This window comes from Galeopterus variegatus, unplaced genomic scaffold (genome assembly GCF_000696425.1).
Source record: "Galeopterus variegatus unplaced genomic scaffold, G_variegatus-3.0.2 Scaffold1637, whole genome shotgun sequence".
Taxonomy (NCBI): Eukaryota; Metazoa; Chordata; class Mammalia; order Dermoptera; family Cynocephalidae; genus Galeopterus; species Galeopterus variegatus.
The window spans coordinates 151,354-170,538 of record NW_007727748.1 but is presented as its reverse complement, the minus strand read 5'-3'; the positions used below and the strand labels follow the sequence as shown (position 1 = coordinate 170,538).

At 55.3% G+C, this 19,185-nt stretch overlaps 2 protein-coding genes across 2 annotated transcripts in view; both read right to left on the bottom strand.

Annotated features, from left to right (window-relative positions):
• Window positions 1–5,577: 5,577 nt before the first annotated feature.
• On the bottom strand, window positions 5,578–6,985 carry AURKAIP1 (aurora kinase A interacting protein 1). The gene is made up of 4 exons (XM_008578140.1): window positions 6,886–6,985; window positions 6,605–6,689; window positions 5,833–6,281; window positions 5,578–5,751 (listed from the first exon to the last, which is right to left on the bottom strand). Exons 2-4 carry the CDS (start codon window positions 6,654–6,656, stop codon window positions 5,650–5,652), a joined length of 603 nt encoding a protein of 200 aa, XP_008576362.1. The 5' UTR covers window positions 6,657–6,689; window positions 6,886–6,985; the 3' UTR covers window positions 5,578–5,649.
• Window positions 6,986–14,269: 7,284 nt separating this feature from the next.
• The window catches only part of CCNL2 (cyclin L2), an 11,175-nt gene continuing 6,259 nt past the window's right edge, over window positions 14,270–19,185 (bottom strand). The window contains exons 6-11 of the mRNA XM_008578166.1: window positions 18,583–18,647; window positions 16,015–16,114; window positions 15,715–15,819; window positions 15,487–15,628; window positions 14,907–15,108; window positions 14,270–14,709 (exon numbers count right to left, since the gene is read on the bottom strand). Of these exons, the coding sequence (XP_008576388.1) occupies window positions 14,355–14,709; window positions 14,907–15,108; window positions 15,487–15,628; window positions 15,715–15,819; window positions 16,015–16,114; window positions 18,583–18,647 (969 nt within the window). The 3' untranslated portion in view covers window positions 14,270–14,354. The remainder of the gene's footprint in view (window positions 14,710–14,906; window positions 15,109–15,486; window positions 15,629–15,714; window positions 15,820–16,014; window positions 16,115–18,582; window positions 18,648–19,185) is intronic.

Genomic DNA, 19,185 nt, shown 5'->3' with positions numbered 1-19,185 from the left:
GCTGGAAGACCACGGAGCAGCAGCTGCGAGATCCTGAAGCAAGTGACCTCCATGTCAGAGTCCCCTGCAGCCGGACGTCAGCCAAGCAGCGACGCTACGTGTCCTGACCTGACAGCGTCAGGGACTCAGCTCCCCTGCTCCTCTCCACAGGAAGCCCTGCAGGATGTGCTCTTCCAGAGGCAACAAGCGGGAGACCCGGATCCACGGAGCAGGAGAGTGGCTGAGAGTCCCCTGGAAGTGTGGAGCGAGATCCCAGCAAGACATCTGTGCCCCAGACGCGGTGGCAGCCGTCAGGCGTCCTGGGTACCCTCATCCGATTGCACTGGGCAGCTGGGCGGGGACCTCGTTGGTGCAGTTGTGATGAGTATTGAAAACTGAGCTATTGAGAAAAATAAAAACAAGACACTTACTGACTGCAGGGAGACACGGAGGGAACAGTGATGCGCCACACAGCTCAGCGCATAGCACACTTGCGGCCACGCAACAGCAGGCAACGGGCAACTCGCATGTCCCCACGCTCAGCGTCCTGTGTCAGAGGGCGGGAGAGAGAAAGGCAGGTGTGAGGCGGGCGGGACGAGAGGAGAGCAGACAACTGACAGGCGGGCCCTGAAACGAGAACAAGGCACCGCAGCACGAGCACCGGGTTTACAACCGAGTCCACACCGCCCCGCACTGTGCCCGCGAGGGAGTGTGGCCGAGGTTAGGGCACCCTGAGCAGCACTTTCAAACGACATAGACTAGAGCAGATGTCTGAGCTCTCTGCACTTAGGAAGGGTGGTGTTTTGTGACATTGTCAGGCGTGTGTGTGCATCAGGCAGCTGTGTAAAAACGTTTCTTATTTTGAGTCTTGGTAAAAAAAAAAGTCTGAAAGCCACCAGTTAAAAAATATGGCGGTAAATACCAAAAGACCCATTGATATTTTTCTTGGCGGCTGGCCAGTAGGGGTATCTGAACCCTTGAACTTGGTATTATCACCGACCAGCCCCAGAAAAACATCACTGACAGGGCAGCAGTTGCCTCTGGGAAGGGTAGCGCGGGGAACAGGGACGAGAGCGTTTCTTGAGCCTCATGGCACTATAGGCACATTTTTTCTAACCATATTTTAAGAATTAGGTTTTGGAGTCACACAGACGCAGGGCTGAACGTGGCTGGCAAGCTAGTCTCTGCACTGGAGGGTGCTTGCCTTGAACTGGCTGCTGGCAGACGTGCGGTGAAGCGGCGCCTCCCGGGAGGGCCCTGGCACGGTGCCGCGGCAGAGGGAGCCCGCCCAGTGCATGGGGGTCAGCTCGGCTCCCTTAAAAACACAAATCTCAGGGCCGGCCCGTGGCTCACTCGGGAGAGTGTGGTGCTGATAACACCAGGGCCCTGGGTTCGGATCCCACATAGGGATGGCCGGTTGGCTCACTGGCTGAGCGTGGTGCTGACAACACCAAGTCAAGGGTTAAGATCCCCTTAAAGGTCATCTTTAAAAAAAAAAAAACAAAAAAAGACATAAAAACCCCACAAATCTCACCCTGTGATCTGCCCCCCACGCCCACCTCGCCAGGCTACCATCAAGTGTACTCCACCAAAAGAAGGGAGTAAACCAAGAGAGAGACAGCATTCCAGAAGCATGGGGAGGCCCAGGGAGCTCCTGGGCAGCCCAGAGGGCACAGAAGGGGGCACGGATGGAAGGTGACTTTAATGAGAACACAGAATTACCTGAGCAGCTGGACTGAAATGGGGCTTTCACACTCTTAGCAAAGGCGGGGTTGAATTAGGGATACAGAGGTAGAAAACCCCACAAAAGAAAACAGGAAAACGTTGTATAAGGAAATGTCTTATACAGCACTCTGGTGTGAATTCCATGTGCAGTACACAGGGTCAGTGACAGTCCACGACTGTCACGTGGCTACCCTGGGGAGGACCCCTCCCCAGAGCAGCAATGTGTCAGGGGCCCTGGGCTCTAGTCCCAGCCCTGCAACTCTGTGGCCCCAGGTGAGTGACCCAACACCACAGGACCGGGTCCCCAGCTGCAAATGGTCCAGTGGTGCCCTTCCAGGCTAGAGCTCAGCACTGAACAGAATCTGATGGGGGCCCAGCCAGGCCTGGGCCGCTGTGGCTGTGGGGTTGTCATGGAGTACCTGTGGCCCCCACCCTCAGCTTGCCAGCCCACCCTCAGCCCATGCTGGGGCTGCTCAGTTCTGCCCATGGAAGGAGGGGAAACAAGGGGTGTAAGGGGCTTTTTCTGAAACTGACAGACAGGTAACTCCAGCCCTGGAGACAAGAAGTTCTTTCGCCTCCATCCACCCAGGTTCCAGCATCCTTCCTTCCTGGGGCAGCACCTTTCTCCCAGGCTCCGCTCCACAACGAGGATCTCTATGTCGTCCTCACCAACCTGAATGCTCCTCAGGCACAGACAGGGTGGCTCGTTGGAAGTTCACACGTGTGCTCTTGAGACAGGCAGGGAGGGCCCTGGAGCACCAGGACTGGCAGCGTGGTGTGCCTCACCTCTGACGCTGCTGCACCACAGGCCGGTCAGGACTGGACCCAGCCTCATTGGGACACTCAGACACGCCGGCCCTGCCAGGCTTGCAGCAGCCAAGCTACCAGCTGCGGAGGGTGGGACTAAGCTCACCAACATGCCCACCACTGAGATGCCACTGACCCGCCACAGGGCCCAAGAGGCAGGGTCCCCAGCACGTGTCTGACCCCCTTCCACCTGCTCTGGCCCTGCCACCCCTGGCTGGAACCCAAGCCCTGATCACTGCTAGGAGAGGCTGGGTGAGGGGCAGTCACGGGCCACACCACACTTCACAGGCAGCTGGGCTGGCCCCCTGCCCACCCCAGCACACCATGCCTCTGTCCTCCTGCTCAGTGGACACCCAAGGCCAGGATGGGGGAAGACCACAGGGAGAAGGGGCTGTACATCCCATGAGGCCAGGGGCAGGGGAGGCCCCACAGGGAAGAGGGGAGGGGCAGTCCCTGTGGCCTGGGAGGAACTGCAGAGATAAAAATAAATCCCCAAAGTTGCCTCCCAAAGTTGTGGTTGGGGCAGTAAGGCTTCCAAGCCACAGGCAGGGTGAGCTCTGCAGCCAAGATGGGGGCCAGGAGAGGGTCTGCCAGGGTCCAGGCCATGCAAGAGAGGGATGGGGTAGAGGAGACTGGGCGGGGGCGGGGCTGGCTCAGGCATTGACCCAACAGGATGGGTGAACAGGCGTCTCCACTGTGGCATCACTGACATCTGGGGTTGGTGATACTCTGTGGTGCGGCTTCCTACGTATTGTACGGTACTCAGCAGCATCCCCAGCCCCCAGCCTCCATTGTGACTACCAAACATGTCCCCTGATGCGGCCAACGGCCTGATAAGAAACCACTGCTGTGGAGAAACCCCGAGGCCTCCTGGGAGCCCACCCCAGCTGACTTGCATGTGGGGTGGAGGAGGCCAGGGGAAGTGCCCTGGGCCAGGCCTGGGCCGCCTGGGTCTGCTGTTCTCCATGCAGGATGCCAGGCCAAGCTGCAGAAGCTCAGTCTCCAGGGCCGGCCCGGTGGCGCACTCAGTAGACTGCGGTTTCTTTTTTTTCCGGGAGGGATTTTTTTCCTCTTCGTTATTTTTCAAAAAGGCTTGCTTGCCTTGGTACAAAAATGATCCGAAGCTAAAAAACAAGGATGAACCAACAAAAACAAAACAGAAAAGAAATAAACACAACCCAGTTTCCCTCCCTCCTCGTATAACTTCGTATAATGTATGCTATACGAAGTTATTTCGGATCCCATATAGAGACTGGTCCGCTCACTGGTTGAGCGCGGTGCGGGCGTGACACCGAAGGTTGCGATCCCATTACCGGTCACGAAAAAAGACAAAAAGGAAAAAAAAAAAAGAAGCTCAGTCTCCAGACAGCACAACCCAGCCTCCCACCTCTCCTCCCCCCACCAGGGAGGGGTGGGGTGAGCCACGGGGCAGCTCCTGCGGCAAGGCTGGGAGGAAATACCGGGAGCAGCTGCTCAGCAGTTGTGGGTGCCAGCGGCTGGGGGTGGGGAATGGGAGGTGCTGAGAGGCTTGGGGCACAACCAGAAGTGGCATGGGGAGGGCACGCCCTGCTTCACCCCAGGGGTGGCCCCACCCCAGGCTGAGGCCCTGGCCCGGGGACCCCTGCCCTGCTCACAGCTGAGCCTCCCTGTGCTTCCTGCCAGCTGTTCTGGTCCCCAGCCCTGGACCCCTGGGGCTGCCAGGAGTCCGGCTGCTGCCCCCTTGTGGCCGCCAGCGAAAGCACACCTGACCAGCAAAGTCCTCAGCTCCCCTGCAGGCCCGGCCAGCCCCCAGCCTCACAGCCCACTCCATGGAACCCCTCTGTGAGCCTGTCACCCCTGAGAGGCTGGGACCTAGACTGGGCCCAGCTGTTCAGAAGCCTGTTTACTTTGCTGTCGACACGTGGAGCAATGTGGGTTATGGACATGTCTGTTCTATTCTAGAAACTGCTAGAAAACCATGCTCAAGCACTACACCCCCCCTCAACTGCCCCCCCCCCCGACCTCCTAATTTGCAGGGGACTCAAACCCAGGCCCCAGGTGCATTTCTGTGACAAAAAACAAAAATCCTCCCCAGCCCTGGTGAGAGGTGTCACGGCTCTAACACATGGGGCTTGGAGGCAGCTTAGGTACGAGGGCCTCCCCCCGACCGCCTGAGAAAGCTGCCTGTGCCTGGTTGCCTCTCCTGTTACTGAGGGTCAGGAGCAGGGCGGGTGAGAATGGGCCTGCACCGCCAATGGGCTGCTCTGACCAGGCTCCCCTGCCTGCAGCCCAGGGGCCCCTTGGGACCCCCGCTGTTAGGAGAAATGTGTTCTTCTTGACCTAGGGAGGAACTGAAATCACTGGGGTCTCCAGCTGGAGTTAATGCTCCAGGGCTTCTCCAGCTTCATGAGCAACACCCTTTCCCTAGCCAGCCCCAACCCTGGACCTTCAAAGCACACCCTCTGGGCCATCCCTTCCTGATTAGCCCCCACCCCCATTCAGGACCCAGGGAAGGGGCAGAGGCCGGGGATCCCAGCCTGCCTGAGGAACTTTGGAAGGCTGGCGGCCATGCCATCTTCCCAGCCCCTACAGCTGGGTGTGATTATCCCAGCCAAGCAGGAAGGCACACAATGGCTCAGAGAGCTGCTGGAGACCCAGTTCCTCAGACCCTGCAGGGTGCCATGCACCGTCCCTACAGAGGCACAAGGGTCTTTCCTACTTCCCCAGTGAAACCCTTCCTGACCCCTACTGGTAAAACATAACTTAATCACACCCCACCGCAATCCGAGCACTCTCTAACCCCAATGTCATCCTTCGGCATTTTGCCGGCTACATGTTCATTAAGAGATATAAACACACCAAGGGGAGGGCTCAGCTCTGCTCAGTTATTCCCACAGTGCCAAACCCTGCCAGGGCACAGCATACATTCATTCACAGTGAGGCTGTCATTCCCACAGGCCCTGCACTGTCAAAGGCTGCGTAGAAGAAGGGGCTGTCAACCCGTTGCCTGGCTCCTACAGCACCAGAGGCCAGCACTGCCCTCCATCCCAAGCTCACACCAGGCAGAAAAGGTTCCAGGCCAGCCCGGGCAGCTGAATCATCTGAATGTTTATTACAATGGATCACCAAGAACAAGAGGGATAGAGAGGGACATCAGTCTCATTTTCCTCTCAGGTAGATGTTGGGGGTCTGCCAGCCTTCGGGGGCTTCCTTCAGTCCCGCCTTCAGCCAGATTCGCCTCAGGTCTCTCTCAAACTTGAGCTGTGAGGGCAGAGTGAGAATCACCAACTCACCTATGTCAAGGCCGTGCACTCCCACCTGGGCTGAGGAGGCCGCACTCACCTGCTTCCGCTTCAAGCGTGCTTCACGGACCTTCCGTCGCAGGAAACGCGTCTTCTTGACCAGCTTGCGGTACTTGTGGTGGTTCATCTTCCGCCGGCGGATCTTCAGCACGTTTTTGCACTGCATCTGAGGTTCTTCCCAGACCCCCTCACCCCCCTGCTGCTTGTCCCACTCCACCACCTGGATAGGTGGACACTCGTAGAACTGGCCCGGGACCACAGTCCCTGCTGCCCCAGAATCCAGTCCAGGCAGGAGGTAGCGGGCAGTAAGCCAGCTCTCCAGGGGGCTGATGGACATCTTCCTGGGGACCAGCATCTCCTCAAGCTCCAGCTGGGCCCTCTGGGCAGGGAGGGAGGCAGCCCTGCTTGGGCCTGTTGGCTTCGTGCTGTACTGGGGCCTGCAGGCGTGGCTGCCCAGCACCCCTGAGACAGACGAGGCCCGACTGCAGCCTGCGGAAAACAAGATGGCACAGTCCCACTCCCGCGCCTACAACAGACCTGAGCACGGCCACCACCCAGGCCTGTCGGGGTTGGGGAGCAGCGCGTTCATCCCAGACGGGGATGAGGCCCGTCTCAGTCCTCGCCTGAATCCCTGATGTTCTCAGGCCCAGACTTCCCCTTGGTGAAACGTGGAAGTTCACAGCAGAGTTTGTGTGACCGACCCCCGCCTCCGGCTGCAGACACGCAGCAGCTGGGCGCGAGCTGGGCTGCTGAGAGCCGCATTCCCGACGCGGGTGTGCATCCGGCCCATCCGCCCCCACGGGGCCTCCTACCTGCCCAGCGGGCAGCCCTGCCAAGCTGAGAAGTCAGGCGCACCAGGAACATGTCTGCGGGCGGCGGCCGCCCCGGCTCGGGAGCCTGGAACACAGGAGCGCGCCGAGGTCAGGCGGGGGTGGCTGGGCGGCGCCGCAGCTGTCGCGGGCAGGCCAGGCCAGCCGCCACTCCCCAGCCAAGTGACCGAGGCACCCAACCCCCACGAGGGGCGGTGCCGACGCTCGGCGAGCCGAGAGCGCCCCGATCTTCCCCGGGACCGACCCCCGAAGCCCAAACCCACCTCTCCGCCGCCGCGCTAAGGCGCTTCCGGTCCGTCCCCCCTCCGGCCCCCGACCCACGTCGGCTCCTGCTCCAGGTGCCCCGGGCGTCCCCGCCGGACCCAGAAAGCGAAGGCTTCCGGTCAGAGGCACCACCCCTTCCGCCGCGACCCCGCGCCTCTCATCAGCCCCGCCGGGTCCTTCGCGGAGGACTCAAGACTACTCTGCGCACGAGCCCGAGGGGGCGCCCTCTGCGCCTGCGCGGGCCGAGTCGCGTCGCTTCCGGACCGGCGGGGGTCGGGCCCCAGGGCGGACGAGAGCCGCGTGCTCTACTGCGGAAATGGCGTCATTCGGGCGACGGAAGTGGCTGGGCTGCGTCCTGTTTAGGCAGATCCGGCGGCCAATCCGGAGAGGCTTCAGCGGGTTCTCAGGTCTCCGCGCCACCCTCGGTTTGGCACCCCCGCCGCCCCATCCCTTTGGCCAGGCAGCCTCCTCTGTACCCCAATCCGGATGAGTGAAGGAGGCCTCGCATCTGGTGCAGACCACAAGGCTCTTTGCATAGTTGAATTTTCTTTTCCTTTTTTTTTTTTTTTAAAAAGATGACCGGTAAGGGGATCTTAACCCTTGACTTGGTGTTGTCAGCACCATGCTCACCCAGTGAGCGAACCGGCCATCCCTATATAGGATCCGAACCCGGGGCCTTGGTGTTATCAGCACCGCACTCTCCCGAGTGAGCCACGGGCCGGCCCTTCTTTTCCTTTTTAAAAGCAAACAAGCTGCCATACTGTGGTTGTGGAAAGATAAGTGAGGTTCACACTTTTTTGTCCTAGAACTAAAAGCAGCCTCTGTGGAGGACTGGGTCTGGCTGAACCCCTAATGCTGGCTCAGGGTGAAAGAGAGCAAGGCTAGGCCTGTGAACCAAACTGACTCCATTTCCACTCCTCAGTCATCAGGGCTAATGATTACCCCAGGGGCTGCCCTGACAAAACAGACTGAGATAACAGAGGAAACAGATGTTTACTGAGTTGCAAAACCCCTCTCCAAGACTTGTTTACTATAATTGTAAAAGTTACTGATTAACCGTAAGACCCTTTTAGGAATTCCCACCTGTGCACAAAGCATCAAGGTGACCGCTACAATGACCCTCCTGGGGTGACAATGATGAACACCACTGCCTACTGAGCATGCAGCCATGATGCAGCTGGGAAGGACAGAACGGACCACCTCCAGTGACGTTGGCCTGCCACCCCTTAACTCCTTTCCCTATAAAAGACTGAACAGCTCCCCTCGGGAGGGCTGGCCTTACTGTCCCTACCCTCTTATGCATAAGTCTACCTCCTCTTTTAATATAGCATTGTTGCTTTACTGTTGGGTACATTGTTCATTTCTATGACCTTGGAATCCAAGAGCCTAATTTAATCACTGGCAAAAAAATGGAAAGCTTTGGGCACGGGAGAGGACTCCAGCTGCAAGAGGCAACTGGCTGCTGGGACTATTTTGCTCCCATGTCTCTGCCGCTGGTAGATCTCTCCTGGAGTCCCTGGGCTAAATTCTGACAAGGCAGTGTTTTATTCTCTTTAGTTTTCTCTGATTTTCTGAGCCCGCTTCTGTTTGGTTGGATTGTATCCACTACTATGTAGGTGCACCCTGGAGGGCTCCTAGCTGTGCTTTGTTTTTCTGATTTAAAACTAGTCAGTACTTTTCTTTATGCTGAGAACAGTGGGGAGAACTGCTTTTATCAATTACTGTTACTGGAATAGGTTGGCCCCGCCGATGAGGACCAGGCTAAACTGGACCCCACTGCTTCTCTTTTCTCTTTGTTTGTTTGCTTGGTTAGACACTTAGTTGAGTACCGGTGATCTGAATAAACCTTCCAATCTTTGCATCAACTTTTGGACTTTCAGGTCATTTGTTTAAGGCGAGAGGGCAGCCGAGGCTGGCCTGTCGGCAACAAGGCCAGGGGGCTTCCAAGACAACACTTCACTTCTCTAGTCCATTGTGCTGAGGTTGGTTAGGATGGACAGTGTCCCCAGAATGGGCCTGTAGGGGTGCCTGGTATGAGAGGGACGTGGAGAGGAGTGCTCTCAGGAGCCCCACTGGCCTGCTCAGAGGCTTGCGTTGTGAGAGAGAGGGTATCCCAGGAAGTCTTAGCAGGAAGTGGCCAGGCCGGGTCACCCCCAGGCCTCAATGTGGCTAAACAACGAGTGGCAGGGAGGATTGGCCAGTGTGAGGACAATTGCAGGTTCCAGGCCCAGTTCCACGTCTCAAGGTGACACAGTACCCTAACTCCCAGAGGGGCTGCCTGGATTCCAAACAGGAAGGCTCATGAATGTATGTGTGAGCCCTCTTCTCACCCTATCTGCACAGCTTCCCCTAGTGAATTTGGTCATAAAAGAGTAGGGTGATACTGTCTAGACCCCAAGCCTCCCTTTGGTGCTCACACTCCATCTTCAGCTTGTGAGGGTCCACGGAGATGCATCGATCAAAAGAGAATTCACCACACACACACACACTCACCAAAGAGCAGGTGATCATGTTGAGAACAGTCCAGGGAAGGGCAGAAAGTGCCTGGCAGGGGCTGTCACAGCCTTGGCCTCCAGCCTTCTGAGGAGTTGGGTTGCTGATAAGACTATTTCCCCTGCATCAGGGACCACAGGAGAAAGGGGATATGGAAACCTCAGCCTGAAAAAGTCTTGAGGGTAGTGGGCAGAATGAGCCAGAGCATCCTCTTTCTCTATCCCAGGAACTAGCCAGGATCTGGCAATTAGGAAACGAAGTGAGAAAAACCAAATCCTGTTGGGAGCCTTACACCCCAATAGGTCCCAGGCCGAAAAGGAAGGGGGCCCGCTGGGGCGGGGCAGCTGCTGTCACCTTGGCAGTGAAATAGGAGTAGGGGGCTGAGCAGCCTTATTCGATCGCAGGAGCTATGCGGAGCCTGCTCAGGAGGCATGCTGGCAATGGCCACGGAGGGACCACCTCCCACAGGGGTGGCAGGAACACTTGTGGGAGGTGTCAGAAGCCAGCGTGAGCAGAGCCTGCCCAGCTAGCTGAGCTGGAACCAGACTAGGAAGATCCGTCTTTATTCATAAAGCTCTGAGGAAGAGACCGCAGAGGAGGAATCAGGGAGGGTGTGTGTTGTTTTCTAATTTATTAACAAAAGAACTCTTCAGTCTCCCAAGGGAAGTATACAATCATTACACGTATTTGTTTTTCCCCAAATACCCATTTGCCTCCAGAAGAGTTTTTCTTCAGAAACTTAAGAATTTTTAGAAATTTTGCATCTCTGGCCCGGAGGTTGGTAGGGCATCAAGTGTGGGAATTGCTGGGGGCAGACCTCAGGCTGGGGCTCATGCTGTAACCTGAGTTGAGGAGCCCTAAAGTCCTGCGTCACAGAAGCCACACACAGGCTGCCTGGTCAGGGCCTGGCAGTGAGTGCCACACCATAGCCTATGACATCACAGCCTGATGCTCGCTGTTAGGTTCTCGGAGTTTTGTAAGCCGGCTGTTTAACACGGCCATTATTTTAAAATTACAGTGAAATAAATTATACTAAAAACAAATGAAAAAGTTCACTTCCTAAATATTTTACTGTTATCTACGATCCTAAAGTTACTTAAGTATTGTAAATGATGATGTAAAAACTGCATGATAGCTACTGCACCCAGTGAAGTTATGTTGGCAGCTTGAAATTGGCCATGGGGGGAATATTTGTGGCCCAGAATTTGGAAAATCAAGGCCTTCTTTTCTTTTTCTTTTTGGGGGGGTGGGGGTGGGGAGCTGCTTGTTAAAACATTTACCAGGACACCACTGTGCCTGAGCCACAGGACTTCTCAGTTCACAGGGTATCTGAACACAAAGCAAACCAGGAACAGCAGCTTCTGTACTGCAAGTGGCTGGGATCCCCAAAGCGACTTTGCCTTAGGACAGGGAGTTGTCAATTCTACCTCCACTACCAGGCGGGGGCACAGCATGAGGTATCCCAAGTGGCCAGGGGCTGCACACCCCTTACTATGAGATGGACCACGGTGTTGGTCTCGTTAATGGTCAGCATGTCCTGGGCCATCACTCTCTGCAGCCAGGCCACGGCCAGGATGCCAGCACAGCTGAGCTGCCCCACCTACCCCAAGTGGGGGTGGGGAACCTGCACCAGGCCCCGGGCTGATCAGCCACGGAGCTCGTGAGTGCACCCCATGCTCTCCCCCAGCCCCTCCCATACCCAATTCACCCACTCCATGTGGCTGCTGTGTGGCTGTTGACGGTGCTTGGGGGCAATGTACAAGGAACCCGGTGCAGGCACCCCTCCAGAGCTGTGCCTCTCCTGGGAAGACAGGATTGGGGGTCTGCAGGAGGGGCTGTGGGCCCTGGCCCTGTCCTTGCTGAGAACAGGTAAGACTCTGCAGAGGGCCCTGAGGTGAGGATGGGGCTACGGAGACCCCCTCCGTGCTCCACTCATGCTGCCTGCACCCAAATCAGGCCAGGTCACGCCAAAGCCTGCCCCATGCCCAGGACCTGAGCCCTCAGGAGGGAGGCCACGGTGGGTGGTGAGGACCGAGCACCAAGGAGCACCTTCGGGGTGCTGGACTCAGGCTCCAGGTCCCAAAACTCAAGGATACCCCAAGCGGGAGGAATCTCATCCAGTCCTTAGCGCAAGCTTAGGCTTTCGGGGCAGGCCCAGCATCCCCACTCCTCTGCCTCTCCAGTGGTTCCACCACATCGTGGACCACAAGCACCCGCTGACCCTCCCAGGCTACCTGATGCACACTCTGGCCAGGGAACTGGGCACACAACCACCCAGCCTGCCGTGTCCTCCCACCTTTGGTCTGCCTGGTCCAGAGTGGTTCTTGTTGGCCTCTGTTCCAGGCGGAAGCTCATCACACCTGTTGTATCAGGTTCTTGGGCCAAGTCTGCAGCCCCAGGGCCAGAAGCACTGTCTCAGTGCGTCTGCAGACTCATGCTTGGATACTTCATCGACGTGATGACCTCAAGGTGACTCCAGGTCTGGATGGAACCTTGGTGCCTCCAACCTCTAAGAGAGTTGGGCCCCTGGCACAGGCCTGACAGCCCAGCGAGCTTGCCAGGCCCCAAGTCGGCTGCTTCTTCCTGCCATTTAAGGAGGCCCCTTCCCCACTTACACACTGCGCTTTTGGAGAAAGGCCTGCTGAGGTGGGCCAGGGACTCCAGCGGCCTCCAGCCCACCACTGAGGCACCAGAAGCCAGGCAGACACGTGGTGAATGGTGCAGACAGGCTAGTGGGAAGGCCCCAGCACCAAATGGGGTCATCTGTCAGACCACACATGCTGCGCTCAGAACACCCCAGGTCTGGCCCCACTCCCACTGCCTTCCAACATGCAGGACACTCTTCCTCACCCTCAGGGACAGGAGTTCAGGCCAGGGGTCCCTGTCCTTAAATACCCACTGCCCCAGCAGCAGGAGAGGCTACAACAAAGAAACTGCCACTCTCACCTCAAGGAGTAGCTGGGGAAACCCAGGAGAGGGAGGTCAGAAGCAGCAGGGTGGGGAGCAGCTCGGTGGGCACAGGCAGGTGGGTAGGGGCCCACAGGGGCTGGGCAGCATCAGGCCTTGCTTCCCTGGGGCTGGAATGGCCATGAAAAGAAAGACACAGGCTTGATGCCAAGCAGTACTGCAATCCATCACGCAGCCCCTTACCTGAGGGGAACCAGGCCTCGTTCCTGGAAAGGAGGAAGCTTGAGCCAATTAGGCCCAAGTCTGCCAGGGACAGCCAGTGCCGCCCCCACCCCAGCCACCTCAGCCCTGCAGGCCCCTGTGTGCAGGGCGGCTGAGCCCTTCTCCTGACCCTGGACCCTGGATGCTGATCACAGACCCTGGGGACAAGCAAGGCCACATAGGAACTGAAAAAGGCCAGGGGGGCCAGGGAGGGTGTCTGGGCAGGTGAGGCTGCCTCCCGGGGCCACTGGAGTTCCTCAGTTGGGGAAACACCTGGGACCCTGCTGCCAGGTTGGGGGAGTCTTCAGGCAGCAGCTGGGGATGCTGCCTCTTGACATGGCTGCAGCTGTCTCTGACGTCTGATGTGCTCCCTGAGGGGGTAGCACGCAGCTTGGGGGTCAGGAACTTGCGGGGGCTGATGGAGTGGGAGCTGTGAGTGGTCACATGCCCACTGGCCACTGTGGAGCCACTGCTGTCTGCCAGGCAGAGAAGGGTGTCCCCACCTGCACTTCCTCCCAGACACCCCCCAAGGGCTGTCTCTGTCAACAGTGCCTCAACCAGAGCCTGCCGCCCTTGGACCCAGGCACTGATTAGAGGCACCGGTCTGGGGAGGTGACCACCAACAGGAGAGCCAACAGCAGCCGTATGACAGGCCCACATGAGACCCAGCAACGTCCATCCCAGAACCAGGGAACAGCCCCCATGCCGGCCCTTCTCACCTGCTCACCTACCCGTCCACCACCCACCACATGCAGGGAGGGCCCAGCTCCCAGCCGTGACCCTTCAGGGGCCCTGCTGCCCCCATGCCCAACCCCCGAATGCTGTGGGTTACAGACCAATGCCCCACAGGCACAAGGGCACTTCAGCAGTCATTTCCTTGCTTCCGAACCGCCCCTCCTGTGGCCCCTCAGGAAGCAGCCTTTCCCTCATGAGCCTTGGCAGAAAACCAGGGGTGCCTGGAAGCTCAATAAAAGTCTAAGGCTGTAAGGGGAGCAGGGGCAGGAGGCAGCCCCATGTGCCCCTGGCTGTGCACACGCCCACATGGTTCACAAGCAAGCAGAGCAACAGCCTACAAATGCCTTAACGTTCCCAATGTCCTGAGCAGAGAGAACCATGTTTATTCAAGCACACAAATTGCATGTATAGGAAACTTTTCTATTTGGGAGCTGGTGGCCTGCACTCAGCATTGCACAGATAAAAATAGACGACTTTCAACACAGATCTAAATACCTTCACATTTTAAAAATCAGAATTCTCTAAACAAGTTTTAAGCTGACAGAATTCAAGTTCTGAGTTTTCATATGTAGCTTTAACTTGCATTAAACACGTGTTTATTTACACCGTGGATAGAGAATAAGGGGCTGTTAAGGCCATTTCCTCATCGTGAGACACTGCGAGATATGCACAAGTACGACCTAATGTAGGCGGAGGTCTAACACTCATCTCTCTTGGCTTGACATAATCGAGCTTGGGGACGGGAGCGAAGAGACAGCTGTCCATAGCACCACGCCAGCCAGCAGGGACACGCACACCTGCTGTTCCACTGAGCTGCCCGCAGGCTGCTGCTGGGGGTGCCCTGCACTGGGACAGGAGCGCCCTGAGCCCCAGGCCAGCCTGAGGGGCACCTGCCATCTCCTCAGTTCCATTTCCAAATTCATCTCAAGGTTCAGAGTCAAAAAACATTTCCAAAAAATTGTGCCACAGGGCCACTCACACCAAGGTGTGCAAGATAGGAGGGTTGCAGGGCAGCCCCCCAGAGACCCTCTGAGAAGGAGTCTGAGGCCAGCCAGTCACTCGGGGCCCCACCTCACCTCCGATGCCTACTGTGCCCAGGGTGGTCCCGCTCATAGCGATGGCCAGTGCGCTCGTATGACCGCGAACGCTCCCGTCGCTGATCTCTGTAGTAATGACTTTTCTTCTTGTATTTTCCAGAATTATCCACCCGCTCCCGTGACTGGCTTCTAGACCGGGAGGAGCTCTGGCTCCGAGACCTGTGTGGCCTCTGGGTGGGGTACTTGCAGTCCTTGGACTTCCGAGAGCCCCTCCCCTCGGAGCCTTTGTAGGGAGCGCCTCGATGCGGCTGTCTCGGTGGGGAGTCACTCCGGCTCCGAGAGCGGCTCTGCGACTTGGACCCGCCAGACGTTGAGCCACTGTCACTCTTCCTGTGAGAAAGGACAGCACCGCCACGTGTGACTGCCCATCCCAACCAGGCACCAACACACACCCAGAGCGGCTCTTAGAGATGTGAGCTCTGGGTTTAGAAAAATAAGAAGCCACCTCAGGGTACAAACGACTGTCCAGGGCCACACCATCTCCTGCCAAAGGCCTGAGCCCCCGCAGGTGAGCCTGAGGCACACACCTCCTCTTAGGAGAAGCGGACCGCGACGGGGACCTCGAGCAGCTCTGCTCACGGCTCCTGCTCCGGCTCTGACTCCCTGCTGCCTTGGACAAGCCGTTCACAGGGCCGTCTGCCTCAGCTTTCCTCACACCCTCCATTGTCCTCTGGGCATTCTTCCCGGACAGCGGGGAAAGCTTGTTTCCTTTCCCATCTTTGGGGGACTCTACTAGGATTGAGCATAAGAAGTTAAAAACCAACATCAGAAACAAGTCATCAGAGCAGGAGAAGGTCTCTACAGGGCCGACGGAGACAAGTGCCATGGTGCCTTCCTGCTCCCAGCCTGGGACTCAGAATCTAAACACGCATAAGACGGGGCCCCCCCGTCTAGTCCACCTTTTTTCAGGGAGCAGGTGACGGGCACCACGCTTAACTCTAGGGTCTGACAAGACAATCCAACGGCCCAGGTTATGAAATTCCATCAAATGACACCGTTTCAAGAAGAACCTGGAAGGAAGTAGCGCAGCTGCAAGCCGAAGGCTCAGGAGGACCACCGCCCTGCGGGGACCCTGCAGGGAGGACGCGCCTGCGCCCCGACACTCACCCAGCTTGGAGGCCGGCGAGAAGCCCGCGGGGCCGTCCAGCACTTGCGCGCCCCCTGGCGGCAGGCCCCGCGCCTGCGCCTTCGCCGCCTCCATGGCGAGCTTTCTCTTTTCCACCTCACTCTCCAAGTGCGTCAAGTCAACCTGCAAAAGCCACACCAATCTTCTCAGAACCAGACGCTTCTGACCAGGCACAAGGGCACATGCTACACAAAAAAACATAAAAGAACCTTCTTCCGAGTATAAAGCTGCAGGATTTTTAAGCAGATTTCTTGAATTTCTTCTTCAGTTGCTCCAAACAAAAGAAACCAGTGCGGACGATTGGGCAAAGGGATCTGTAAACACAGACGTCATCACTGTTACACTTTTCTTCATGGCCAGCAAGACTCCCGGGGCAATAAAAAAAGCCTGCTGGTCACCAAGGTTTGGCACAAATGAGCGTAATTTGAAGAATACACTAAAGTCCCTCCCTCGGTGGAAGCTGGAGAAAGAACCAGACTTAAATCTCCCCGCCACAGCAACACACTGACCTCCAGCGTGCGGGCAGCGAGATAGATGCAGGCGCAGGCAATGCTCTCAGGCTGGAACCGCACGAAGACGTCAGTGCGGAGGCTGTCATTCATGTAGTTCCTGAAAACCAAAGGCAGGGAGAGTTGCAGCCCCGGCCGTCCAGGACATCTGTCTGCACTACCTGACGCTGCTAACCCTCTAAGGAGTTTACTGCTAGACTTAGAGCTAGACAGTCCTGTGAATCTGAGTTAAAGCAGGAATATTCTAGCTCCTTTCACTGAGTACAGGAGAGGAAGACAGAGAAATTACTAAGGAAAAAAAAAGGCCGCTGAATGTCAGACGGCGCACGTGGCCGTTAAGAGAACCGACTTTAACTTTCCTTCCCCGCATCTGGCCTGCTCTAGTGCGAGCACAAAGCCTCAAAAGGAAACATCTGCTGCAGTGGCTAGGTGCACTTGATTAGAGAATCTGAACGTTCAAAATCCACAGTGCAGAGGAACATGCACACGCAAATGAACTGCTGAGCTCGGAGCCTGCCAGGCTGTGGAGACAGCCGTCCCTTGGCGTCCCTCTTCCTTGAAGAGCGCTCACGCCTGGCCCTTCTCTGGATGACTGAGCCGCAGCTTCCACGAGGGTGTCCACTTGGAAAAGGGAAAAACGCCCCCGGGTGCAATTCAGGTGCATAGGACATCATGCAGAGGAAGGCTCACTGACCAAAGTGAAGTCCTCTTCTCAGGCTTATCAAAGAACCGTTTCCAAACTGTCCCATTTCAACAAGGAGTCTTAAAACGAACATTCATAAAATCAGACAAAAGCAACAGAACACTCAAAGTTTCATCACAATCAATACATTACAAAAAACTTTCATCATACTTTGGACAATATAAAAATACAAAAATTTGCATTTTTTTTTTAAAGTTAAAGGGTTTTAAAACTAGCTACATTTTTAACATTTTTCCTTTAGATATATTTAAGACTTAGACTAAAATCAAACCTCACACCAGCTTTATATTGTAAAAACAAAGGATTAATTCCATGAGAAAACAGATGAGGAGGTCAAACATTTCTGCTCCTAACATACCCCATGATGGGACACCTCAGAGTTGGGCTGCACCCTTAGGGGAAGTAACCCTGCTGTCATGTGACTGAACCCTCCCCCTCACATCTCTGCTGTAAATAAACTCAGGAGAAGGTACCATACAAACCCACTCAGATTTCTGAATGATAAACTCTACAGAGGCCTGCTAGAGGCAGCTGGCTCTGGTAGCTCTTGCTGCAGGCATTAAAGAGGGAAGCCCATGCGTCCCAGGAACACTTTGCAAGTGAACAGCTCAGACCCTGATAAACTTAACCATCAGTAACTTTCTTTTTTTTAATAAGAAATGTTCAGTATACAATAGTATAATAATATTAATCCATCCATTTTTAAGTTCTAAAAACAAATGAAATTCTCAAAACATATAATTAAACTTATTATTATATTTTAAATAAGTTACAATATCTTAACAAGTATCCAAGGAATAATGTAAAGATGCATCCCTTTTACTGAAATGAGTCAAGCTTAGCTGCTGAAGAGAGCAACTTTAGGACTTCTAGAAATAATGACACGCTCCCACACTGACAGTCTGAATTCCCATCAGCCAATTTATCACTTCAATTCTTACAGCTTTCCATAGAATTTTTTAAAAGTAGGAAGGTACTGCATCTTTACTGTACAGGTACAGCAGTTTTAAAGGGACAAGGTTCAAATCAAGACAGTTATCAGCTCTAATCAATACAATTACCAGAGCACGACAGGGTTAACAAGAAGCACAACCGTCAGAACCACGAGCAGCAGGTGGCCATGACTATGCTATCGTGCGCGCGTACCACCAGTCTAGAGCCAGCCTTCGGTGGAGAGCCTGCACTGGATTGGCTGAAGACGGCCGCTGTCCCTGCACCAAAGCGCTTGGACAGCAGAGGAGAAGTCTTAGTCACTTACCCTCAGAGGCTACCCTTTGATTGAAAGAGTACAGAAAAGAAAAGTCAAAATAGGTTCTCTATTAAACACGTCATAGCACCAGACAATTCAGTCAGCAAAAATATGACCCCTACATACTAAACTCCCTGGGAAAAAATTCACCAAAACACCCCAAATGCTAGTTACTTCAGATTTCATTTCTAGCTTATGCAGTGTTAAAATCAGTCTCAGAACTGTAGCAAAGCCTCATCCCCCGCCTTCTCCCACAGGATGCCAATTTCACAGGAGATATAAGACCACTAAATCTACATTAGCACCTGTCACCTCTGATTTCCCTGGGACAAGATCCTACTGTGCTCCCACAGGGAACAGCCCCCAGACGGACATCTGCTGACTGCTATCCTCCACAGTGGGGGACATAGGAAATCCAGAGTCAGGGGAGGGTATGGGCCACCTACCGTTACACCAGTGCCTGACATTTTGGGAGGCTGACTGGAATTTACACAGCAGGAACACTAGGCACTCGGACAACTCCAGCCCACAACTAAGTCATGGGACCGACTACCCACTGCCCAAGTGCCTCAAATCAACCCTTGCTGGTCTCGTAAAACAAGGAAGATCAACTCACCATGAGGTCTGGACCAGGTGTTGGTTACGCTCACACTCTAACACCTGAAGGTACATAACGATTATCTGGAAGATATGGGTCAGGCAGTTATTACCAAAAACCTTGACAGGCTGGAACTCAAATCTCGTGGGTGTCCATGCAGCAAATAAGAGCCTCATGCTAGGTCCCAGGAGTGGCTCCTGGCCACACGTCCAGGGCACAGCTTGGCTGGAGGGGAACTTTTGCTGATGTGCCTGCACCTGCTTTTGGAGCCAGCAGCATGCACGCACGTGAGGACCACACTGCACCCCCTGGCACAGAAGGCCTCATTTCTCAGTCTCAACTTTGACACCTTTTCCACCAGTGAAATTAGCCTGCCCTGCACATCTCTGTGTCCCAGTTACCAACTTACACAGAACACAACGCGAAAACACTTTCAGCAAATGAAGAAAACCACTTAAATCTGTGGTGGGTAATTTATCAGGAATTTGAATTAATGCCAGAAAGTCAAACAAGCAAAAGAGAAGATATGAGGAAACCCACCAGTAAGAAGGGGATGAAAGTAAAGGTGCAAATAATAATCTTTTTTTTTTTTTTTTTTTTTTTTTTTTTTTTTTTTTTTTT

Excerpts from the sequence above, each read along its gene's own strand:
- AURKAIP1 (XM_008578140.1), bottom strand. The coding sequence starts at position 6,656 with ATGTTCCTGGTGCGCCTGACTTCTCAGCTTGGCAGGGCTGCCCGCTGG. Across the intron at positions 6,282-6,604 it reads CAGGGCTGCCCGCTGGGCAG|GCTGCAGTCGGGCCTCGTCT; the intron begins GTAGGAGGCCCC and ends TGTTTTCCGCAG. Across the intron at positions 5,752-5,832 it reads CACGCTTGAAGCGGAAGCAG|CTCAAGTTTGAGAGAGACCT; the intron begins GTGAGTGCGGCC and ends CTGCCCTCACAG.